Here is an 11340-nt window from a genome sequence, read left to right on the forward strand (position 1 = left end):
CACAGTTGGAATCATGTGAAGCACTTGATCGAGCACACAATGACCTAAATCATCAGTCATTATGTGTTAACACAATGTGACCAGAAATGGAGAACTATGTGTCTACCTGTGTCGTAGGAAGGTGTGCACCATGCTGCCATTGATGACACTGAGGGCCAGCCACACCAGCATGGCCACTATGTTCTTGGTGAGAGCATTAGAGAAGCTGTCTTTAGAAATTGCCACAGCACCCTCTGTCAGTGTAGAGCTGGTATTACTCATCAACAGGTCCAGAGGGCTGGAGGAGGTGGAGTTGAGCATCACCATCATCTCCCCCTCGCACTCTGAAGGAACACAGAAATGAAATCTGATGTTTTACATATACAAACCATTTTATCACCAGCTCTAACAACCTCACAACGGCTATTATTGTTTTTAACCTTGTGAGTTTGTGTGTGTGTCATCATGGCGAAAAGTGGTCTAGGTGTTTATATGTCTATCTGTCAGTCTGTGGGCAGATTTTGTCAACATGATAGCAGTGCAACTGTGCTAAGTTGGAACATGGGTGACTTGAGCAAGGGTGTCGAAAATAGGGGGGTAGGAAGTAGGGAAGGGGCAATGGCTCGCCACTTTACCCCCTGGTCCTACATTTGTTTTAAGTTGCAGGTCACTTTATCACAGCTGGAGTGATTCTGTCGCAAGATGGTTTTCTGGTTCATGAATTGTTTTAGTGTGCGCCCTACACCTAGTTTGATTTCATGATAAGAGTTAATTGGATATTAAATAGCAAACAGTTGTAAAATGCACATTAAGGTGCACATTTATGTTAGCACGCATCAGTTTTTTTTACAAGCACATGCATGTACAATGTATGTGTATAACAACTTATATCCTTAGCAGGCAGTTTAAGCAGGATGTCTGCAGGTTCTTAAAATGTCTTAAATTAAATTCTATAAATATTAGGCCTTAAACGTCATTGAATAGTCTTCATTTTAATTTGTGAGGTCTTAGTTGCCACAAACATTTTATCTAATTTCATTTATCTACCTTTTAATTTAATTCTTTCAAAATAAGTTGTATATAAGTATATATGTTTCATATGTATACGAACAAAAGAAGGTGATTTGTCCAAAAATCAATCTTAAGAAATACAGATGAGTACATGATATGCATGAAAGGCAGAAATTGACTTTTTGTTCTACACCTTTAAGACAGAATTTGCACCATTTACCAGCCAGATGCTGTTAAAATATGCAGTTGGGTGGTAGATTTGCTTCACTCACCAACCCCAGCCAAATTTGCATTCATTAGCAATTTGGTCAGCGGACAAAAAAGTTAATTTTGCACCCTTTACACATGCAATGGAGAATTTATAATGAAAAGGCACAACTATATTGACATATTTTTTCTAATAATGAATATATAGACATCCTAAACTGTACTTACCTACAACCACAAATATTCCATTCACACTTTGTCAGGAGTTCATGGCTCACAGTGCTTTAAAAGGAAGTTTTGAAATCTGCAGGAAGATCAAAGAAAGAAAATGCATTCACTGTTAAGTGTTAAGAACTTTTAAAGTGGCACAGACCTTTTAGTTTGGTGGTTTCCTCTCTGATAATGTAAAAGACTCACACACAAACAAAAACGCTATGGAAATCTGGATGCTGTTTTTACAGACTGTTTCATAGCTTTGCAGGGCTTTTATTTTGATAAAGGAGACAGTAATAATAAAATTGATCATTCTAAAGAAGTATAACAAAATCTGCACACCCAATACACATTAGCTCAGTAGTGTTGTGGGATTAATATGTAACAAGATATACTGTAATAAAAAACCTGTTACACATTTTTTTACAGTATGAGTGATTATTTATACATTTCATCCAAACTTACCTCATTCAGCAGCTTATTAATATTTCCACTGTAATCTGTAACAAAAATGATCAAGACGTTAGACCAGAATATCATATGACATTACATTAAAATAATGATCTAGATTCACTCTTAGGTCATTCAGATTCACATCAACATGTGCAACATAAAAACGTTACCACACTTATTAAAAGAACGTAGAAGAAAGAATCACATTGCTGTTCAATATCAACATCATCAGTGGTAATAATGATGTCTATTATATTCACAGACAATAAACTCATTGATAATGGAGCCCATCTCTCACCTGTTGCATCACTGACTCCTTTAGCAGCCTGTCGTCTCATATATAAGTAGTAGTAGGAATCAGTGTGTGTTTGTGAGTGTGTGTGTGTGTATGTGTATTGATCAGTTCGCCATAGGGATAGGGAAAGGTCATGATGTCACAGGTTATGTAATGGTTCTCTGCACTGAGCATTGGGAGATCCTTGATCCCTAAAGTATGTTTAGTTTCCTTGTTAACATATAGGAGATCTGACAATTCTATATTGTGTAGAAATTGAGTTTCAGTCATGAAAGAACATTTTGAAGTGTTTTCAATTTGAGTATCCAACTCAGTCATGAGCTCGGCCTTGTTAGTGTTGATCAGTAAGGTCCAGAGGGGGCAGATGGGTCATCATTTGTCCATCTTTTGTTTGTGGCCTGTCTGTTTTAAGCCATTGATGAGGCATAGGGGTCTGTATGGCAAAACAGAGGATCTTAGAGTATCACTGTCTCCAGCACATTTCTCTGAGATTTGTACACTAGAAAATGGAATATTGATTTTTTTTTTTTTTTTTTTTAAGTAATAGACATGCTTTGTAGCTGTTAGAAAATGATTTGTGCCACTAGGTGGTGTTCTTTTCTATTCTCTGCTGTCTTGCTCTGCTCATTGTGTTCCAGAGCAACAGGGTGTTATATGTAAGATATCTGTACTCTGTGTGGACAGATTGTATGGCTACCTAAAGGTCTGACATTGCATAAAGCAAAAAATCACACCTAAAGCCTGATAAATCAGACAGGACAACATATTGGCTGATATTAGCTTCCTACATATAGGGCTGTGCAATATATTGATATGAGATCAGATATTGCCTCAGATTTTGGATATAGTAATAATATAAGTGTTGTTTTTTCCTGGTTTTTAAAGGCTGCACTATAGTAAAGTATGCCGCACAGTGGTACAGTGGTTAGCATTACAAGAGGGTTCCTGGTTCAAACCTGGGGTCATGGGGTTGAATCAGGGGTGGAGGAGCCCCTCTGTGTGGAGTTTGCATGTTCCTCCCAAACTCTGGCTTCCTCCCACAGTCCAAAGACATGCAGGTTAATTGGTGACTCTAAATTGTCTGTAGGTGTGAATGTGGGTGTGAATGGTTGTCTGTCTCTATGTGTCAGCCCTGTGATAGTCTGGTGACCTGTCCAGGGTGTACCCTGCCTCTTGCCCAATGGCTCCAGCCCCCTGCGACCCCTAACAGGATAAGCGGTTACGGGAAATGGATGAATGAATTACAGTAAAGTGATGTACAGGTATATGAGTTTTGAAATAAGTGTTGGCTGATTAAATGTCAGTACAGACATACAAAATCAGGCTCAAGGTCATTCAGAAACTGTGCCAACATTATATAGTTTTGTTCACATTCACAGAGAGCACTGACAAGTGGATTTTTTAACTGCTATATTATGTTTATGTTAAAAAAGATATTCTCATTAGATTTTTACAGTTCACAAATAGTATTAAAATAATTTGCTTTGGTTTCTACAGTTTACATTTTACAGTTTAATTTCTATCATTAATGTACTCCATTAGATGATGATTTTTTTCTGTTTAGGCTGACAGGACAGTTGTATTTTCCATTTCTTTATTGTAACAAATGCACATATAAAATACATTAATCATTTTTTTCCTCATTTTTATACACTAATATTTTCTTTATAATAATCTACAATAACATTTAATATTGAAAGGTTGGATTAATCAGACAGAGAATACCTTTATTTAATTCCTCTTACTTTATTCATCTCATCTCTGTCCACAGGCGCCACTGTCTGCAGTTTGACCCTGCACCTCTTGCTGAGAAGGTACATCTTGAGGTACTTCCTGAACTTTTTATCTCTCACACCATAGATTATTGGGCTGAGGAACCTTGGCAGGATGTAGACAATCAGGTAGTTTGCAAATCTGATTTCTAGGATTCGTCCAGGGAAGATTAGACGTAGAATGATCTCCACACTGGGGGAGATGTAGGAGAGCATGCACATTGCTAGCTGGACCCCGTGGAGCAGGATGGTGTTCCTGGCTCTCTGGGCTGACATCTTCTCTGTAGAGAGGGCCCGGGCTGCAAACAGGATCCTCAAATAGGTGAAGACCAGAGTCAGAAACACACAGGAGAAGTAGATGATATCAAAGGCTTGTCTTTTGTATTTCAGAATTGGGTCTTTAAACACATTCTGCCGCAAGCAGAACACCGACTCATGAAAGAAACTCATGGACTCAGTTGCTAGCGTCACAAATAGATCTGTAATGTCTGGAGCCACACATATAAACCATATCAACCCTATGATGATATAAGTCCTTCTCACTGTGCAGATTTGGGGGTGGCGTAAAGGGTTGCAAATGGCAATGTAGCGCTCTATGGCCATGCTAGCTAAGTTGACCGGAGTGTTTCTGGTGGTGAAGACTGCCACCAGGATAAAGAAGCAGCAGAAAGAGACGTTAATCTTGTAGAAGATGTAGCTGAGGACAAAGAGTGTGATTGTGACGGTCAGCTGGATGCCGTCATTCATCACCATGTGGATGAAGAGGATGTAGCGAGGGTCTTCATAAAAAGTCTGGAGGACGAGAGAGGGGAGTGTAGTTAGAGGATAAAACAACAGTTCATGGTTTAAGAAGGAAAGACAGGGGGTGTGTCAACTGATAAGTGGAAAAGTCTGGTACTATATTAATAATTGTTTATCAACATACTGTGTTGATATGAAGGCAAAGAAAGAATCTTCTGAGCCTTGTGAAGTATAAAGTGTGATAAACAAATGTTTGATAACACTAACATAAGCAGGTCTGCAATTAATTATTTTGATTAACAGTTTATTTGCCAGAGATTTTCTTGATAAATCCATGATTTCAGGGGGCTTGAATTAACACTTGCATACAATATATACATGGTATTGCATGTGGAATTTCAGCTGTGCACGTAATCAAGGCTGCCAACTCTGACACTGACTGTGAGACTCACACAATTGACACATTACACTCTCACGCCTCAATCATTTGCTCTCTCAGGGAAAATCAAATTAATAGCTGATAACATCACAGAATGGTAAGTGGACACTGACAGCACATGGACAGACATGAGAGAGCAGTGCAGCACAACAACAGCACTGTGTAAAACACTGCGATCAAGCCAGCTGCAGCTTGGATTTTGATTTGATTTTTAAACTACATTAAATAAATGAATAACTGAGTTTTTCTATTTTTTTTATGCAGTCCTGTTCAGGATGACCCTGACTATAACCACGTGTAAAATTATTATTTTACAGAAAAGTGACTACACTGAACAGTTTTTCAGGAATTTAAAAGTAAGGTCAGCTCAAGTTGGCAATGGGCACAATAGTTCCACAGCAATAACGACATGGAATGGCATAATAAAAAATAATCACTGAATAATGGCACTGCTAGCAAACTTCCACCAGACCCGAGCAGTAAAAAGAACAGCAGCAAAATTAGCTCATAGACTGGCATGTGTAACTGGTTAAAAATATTCTTGGCAGATAAACACTTAAATGTTATCTTTTGGCTTCCCAAAGTCATTTAAAAAAAAAATGGGGCAGTGGTAGATGTTGGATTTCTTATGGTCAGATTCATCAGCTACCGTGGCGGACGTGCCAAGAAAGAAGGATAAATACACCAAATGATAGAAATAGAAAGATATGCATATCATATTTAAGAAGCCTTTTCTGCTTAATAAATTAGTGGCTGGTTCATTTTCTTTCAGTTGCCTAATCAATTGACAGACTGATCTTATCAGCTCTAAAGTGGAGTGAGACAGTGAGAGAAGTGATGTGGACAGAGGGAGAGAAAGAAAAAAGTCAGAGGTGTTTACATGCACAGAGTAACCAGATTATTCAGCGCGATCATTCCTCAATATTGCTCATGTATTACACATGCCCACAGCTGTGTTTGTGTGTGTGTGTGTGTGTGTGTGTGTGTGTGTGTGAAAATAAACCTGGTGTCTAAAAAAGGTGGCAACCAAACTGCCATTGATGTAACTGAGGACAAGCCAGACCAAAACCACAATAAAGTTCTTCACAAACGCCGTGGTGAAGGTGTCTCTGACGAGCATGACCTAACCCAGCAATAGAGGGAGCCAAAGAGAAAGAAATCAAAGTTACCTTTAAGTACAATGAATCATCATTTATTTTAAGTCCATCACTTTGTTTCTATCAGCTGATCAAATAAGCATGTAAGCTTTCCCCACTCTCACCACTATTTGTCAAATGTTGATGAAATTCTTACACATCAGTTCATACATCAGCTCACATACAGGATGTTTTCTCCGAATATGATCTGATGTGAGAAAGACTTTTATTATTTACGTTATTATTGTCAAGCAAGTAAAACTGTCTATCACATTTGTGAATGAGGACATAGAAACATTTACATGACAGCTTTTCTGGGGCTTAATATTTGGAGAAGAGATACCAGACTGGGCTAAAATTTAGTCATATTGTGAGGCCAACAGTTCAGGCGAGGTTATTTATTTGTTGTCATTTGCACAACAATCACAGAGATATAGGTAAAAAATGTTAGATCTCAGGCTTCCTCCAACATGGCTAATTAAATGTGCATAAAAAATCATGCAAATAAAAACTGGGAATCTAAGAAATAAAATAGTACATAAGTTTACATATAGGGATACAAAATATATGTATAAAATAAACAGTATATATTTGTGGTAGACAGGTGTACAGTAATTACAAAATTGATAAACAGAATTATAACAGGAATATAATAAATGAAGAGAGAAGTAAACAGGGTGGTAAACAGTAAGTAAGAATATATAAAGGTTCTGTGATTAGACACTGATTTGATATTAGAGCTGTAGAGTTGATGATTAAGAAAAAGCAAATGATCCTTCTCGTTTTAGATGTTGACACCATTAAGTAAAAATTTAAGTAGCCAAAAATGCTTTTGCTTTACTCTTCATGTCTTCAGAGTTTACATGCATGTTGAGCATTCACTAAACAGAAAAAAAACATGTTGGAGACTTTTGATAATTTCAGTGATGACATTAACACTTTCATAGTAACCTAGAAACTTTAGATTTTCAGTTTAAAATCAGCAATACAACAGTACAAGCCAATCAAAACTTAGTTACACTTTTTCATTTTAAAATGTGGTAGCGAGACAATTGCTTTAACAAACCTGATAAGTCATGTTGCCTTCTGGAGCCACTGGTGAGCTCATACTTCACTAAGACCTGAGAAAAAGAGAGTAAACAAGAATATACAAGACAGAAAATACAAGATGACAAATGTCTTAAGGAATTACTCTAAACCCAGTCGATTAAAATGTAAATATAATGACAGAATAACAGCACACAGACTCACATGATAATACAGCTAGCCAAAGAGTTGAATTTTAAACAGTTAAGTCAGGAGTTACCTCACAGCCATCTCTGTCTTTTTCCACCTACCTGAGTCCAGGTCTAACACAGAAGGCACACAGCGTGACAGAAGAGTCTTTATAAACACTTTGAAACAGGACTTAATTGATTTTCATGTCGTCCGTGTTGATCAGAGAAGAGAAAAACATGAAGATGATGATAAGATAGAACTTTATTTATCCTGAGGGAAACGGTTGTGCAGCAGTTGCAGTACAAAGTAAAAAGCAGTGCTAATAAAACAAAATATAAACAATATACATTATCAATAAGGTGCTATAAACCAAATGTACACAATGCCAGACATGAAAACATGATGATAGTTGATGGCGGCCTTGTAGATGACAGTGTAGTCAAAGCATCGTTTTTCATCCTGTGATGTGACTTTTCTTTTATTCACACCTTCACACCATTGATTTTTATTTTGAGTTCATTTGACTGGAGTCCAGTATTGCCAAGTTCAGTGCACTGTGACATCCTCTGATAATTGTCCTCTGACAGTTTCCTTACATTTGGGCAGTTTCCTCAATTTTTTCAGGAATGTGATGCCATGTTCACACTGGACACAGAAGTGCCCTTATGTCAGTAGTCGCCTGGCCATTCAGCAGCACATTTCTCTGTGCCTGCCAGCAAGCGATTCTGCTCCTCCACTCTATTCTAATCACATTTAGAGCTCTGTCTCTGTCCGCGTGTGTGTGACAAATATGTGGAAAATAGGTTGCATATTTCATCATTTATCATAATAAGATCATTTACATCAGTGATTCCCAACTGGTGGGTCACGGCCCAAAATTGGGTCGCAGGCCCATTCTGAATGGACTACAAGTGACTTGCGAACATGTCAAGTTTGCAAAAAAACACAATTTATTTTTAAATATAGTGAATTTCTGGCAGAGAGCTAATATTTTAAAGTGCCGTTTCCTGCTGTAGAGTGAGCGACTAAGGGACAGCTACTTGCAAGTATGACGCTGAATGTAGTAACTTATTTGGACCTTGAACGAATGACTAAGGAAAAATCTGGACCCCATGGCTGGACCAGTTGGGAGCCACTGATTTGCATCATGCTAATGGCTCCTTTATATCGTTTATATTAGATTATCAGTGTGTTATCTTGCCAGATTGGCTTGTGGATCACGGAAAAAAACAGACCAGGTGCCAAATAATCACAATCTAGTTGTAGAGCTCAGGACTGAAAGGAATTGGGGAGTCCTTCACAGAATATTGTGTGCATCGCAGCGCTTCCATGTACTGTGAAAACCTGCTGTGAGGCTACAACTAGTCTTGTCATTATCTATTAATCTGGCTTTATTTATGTATTTTTTGTCAATTAGTCTTTAAATCTAAAAAAAAAAAGTCATCAAATGTCTTATGTTGCTGACTAACACTCCACAACCCAAAGATATACAGTAAAGTCAATGAACTAACACATGAGACAAAGAGAATCAGTCAATCCACACATTTGTGAAGCTGGAACAAGAAAATTTATTGCATTTTTGCTTGAAAAATTAGGACAACTTTACATATGATTAAACTGATTAACAGTAACCCTAAATTCTTTGGATTCTGTTAACCAGTTTACAGCACCCTCTCAAAACAACAGTTATCGTTCTAATCTCAGGCTCAGGGAAAGAAAGGAAGTTGACTGCTGGCAGAACACTCATGAACATGTCACATTGCTGCACGTTAATGTTCTTAATCTTTTTTCCTTACTGGCAAATTTTGTTGCAGTTTTGGCACTGAGCATTAGGGATGTCCCGATCCAGCTTTTTCACTTCTGATCCGATACCAATATTACAGCCTTGAGTTTTGGCCGATACCGATCTGATCCAAGCACGTATTATACATATTCACTTATTTTGTTGTCAGTCATGTTAGAAAAGGTTTGCTCAAGCAAAGAACAACTACTTAATCAAGTTAGTTAGAATAATCCACAACAGTTGGTATGAGAAACTGACCCGTTTATTGTTAACAGGGTTAAATAAACAAACTTTAAACATTAACATTAAATAAAAAAATATAGCTGGTTTGCTTTGGCTGCTTTGGCCCCTTAATAAATAGAAAATGAATCAACACAAGAAATCTTTAAAATGTCTAACAATGGAATTAAAATAGCAGCAAGACTCCACACATTTGTGCTTTGGCCCCCTAATAAATAAAAAAAAGATTAACACCACAAGACATTGTTGGCATCTAACAAACAATGCAACCTTTCCTTTTCAGTTATTTTAGTAGTGTTTATGTAGTCCACCCATGGCTTCAATTTCACTAATTGTGCCCAAAACAATGCCATCAGTGCTCTTTACTTAAACAGTAAGAGTGTAAACCAAATAAAAATATCACTCTCAAAAAACCAGAGCAGAAAACAAATAGTTAACTAAATTGACCGCTACTCTTCCTACCCTCTGTGTATCTGCCGTCTGCATGCTGGCCTGGTGGATTGATAGTAAGAGCTGGAGCGGATCACTGGAATGGACTGCTTGAATCGCGGAGCGCTGGGCTTGCCGGAAAACGGATCCGGGCACGGACTCCATGAAAAACTGGATCGGAGTTCATGGATTGGCATTTTTCCATGCAGTCCGATCCAATGCCGATGTCCGTTTTTTGCTAATATCGGCAGCCGATCCCTACTGAGCATAACCGTTACCAGTCCGAGTGTCATAGAACCTAAAGTCTGTTTCATTGTCTCCACGACGGCCTCTGTACAGCTGCAGGCTCTGCATTATCATCTGCTGAAAATCAGTTAATGGAAGAATAACAATAATTTAATTTTTTCACATTTTATCAATTTTATCCTCTGGGGGCAAGATTGTCATCACTACAGCCATGCTACTAGCGTTGCTTAAAATTTATATCTGGCTGATTGGCGTGTGAGTCAATCACACTGTGGTCAGCACAAACAAAATTCCAGAGCTAGAAGAGCTGCAGGTGGGATCCTGTCACAGACTATAAAAATAATGGACGTAGCTAGGCCTGTTGCGATATGCAATAAGTCGGTTAATTGCACGGTAAATTAAAAGGGAGCCGGTAACTTTTCCGGCCGCGATTAATTGCTTACTTTTTTTTCCTCGTCTCTCTCCACCAAAGAGACTGGACGACAAGAGCGTTCACTGCCGTGCATCGTCTAGCAGCCAGGTGAGTTGGTTCATTAGCGTAATGAACGGAGGGAAAGCTCTTGTCACCGAGTGTCTTTGTCTCTGTGGGGCAGGCAGGGCTATGGGCTACACATACACACACACACAGTGCGATCTTCGTGAGGGGGAGACGAAGCGGAGAAAAAAAAAACAGTTGAGCGTAAACAGTTGAGCGTAAGAGAAAGACAGGGAACTTGTTCTTAAACCAAATGCCACAGCCCCTGTGTGGGAGTGTTTTGGATTTAAACCAAATGACAGAGGGGAGCCCAGTAATTTGGACAAGCCGGTGTGCCAGGTTTGTTCGAAAACCATCTCAACAAAAAGAGCGAATACGACCAACTTAACTGCACTGAGAGTGAGAGACTGACAGTCTATTTTTTGTATTTATTTATTTATTTCGATATTTTTATGTGTTATTTCGGATAATTAAATTTTCTTTTTTGCATTCCTAAATATTCTTGTTAAATAAATGTTTATTTCTCTTTTAAAGGAGAAATGCATGATTGCATCATTATTCCTTTATTATCATTATATAAATTTAAAAAATGGTCTAAAAACGGCAAAATTACAACAATAATAAAAATAGTCTTAACAGCACAGTATTATGCAATATTATCGCTTATCGCAATAATTTCTGACGCAGTTAATCACCCAGCAAA

The 11340-nt window shown here is 38.1% G+C and overlaps 2 protein-coding genes across 2 annotated transcripts in view; both read right to left on the reverse strand.

The window, feature by feature from the left end:
• The window catches only part of LOC125887747 (odorant receptor 131-2-like), a 5816-nt gene extending 3615 nt beyond the window's left edge, over positions 1-2201 (reverse strand). The window contains exons 1-2 of the mRNA XM_049574803.1: positions 2162-2201; positions 107-323 (exon numbers count right to left, since the gene is read on the reverse strand). Coding sequence (XP_049430760.1) covers positions 107-323; positions 2162-2201 — 257 coding nt within the window. The remainder of the gene's footprint in view (positions 1-106; positions 324-2161) is intronic.
• A 1684-nt stretch (positions 2202-3885) lies between these two features.
• Positions 3886-6230, reverse strand: LOC125887752 (odorant receptor 131-2-like). Its single transcript, XM_049574816.1, has 2 exons — positions 6114-6230; positions 3886-4722 (listed from the first exon to the last, which is right to left on the reverse strand). Exons 1-2 carry the CDS (start codon positions 6228-6230, stop codon positions 3886-3888), a joined length of 954 nt encoding a protein of 317 aa, XP_049430773.1.
• Positions 6231-11340: the final 5110 nt, after the last annotated feature.

This window comes from Epinephelus fuscoguttatus, linkage group LG1, assembly GCF_011397635.1.
Source record: "Epinephelus fuscoguttatus linkage group LG1, E.fuscoguttatus.final_Chr_v1".
Taxonomy (NCBI): Eukaryota; Metazoa; Chordata; class Actinopteri; order Perciformes; family Serranidae; genus Epinephelus; species Epinephelus fuscoguttatus.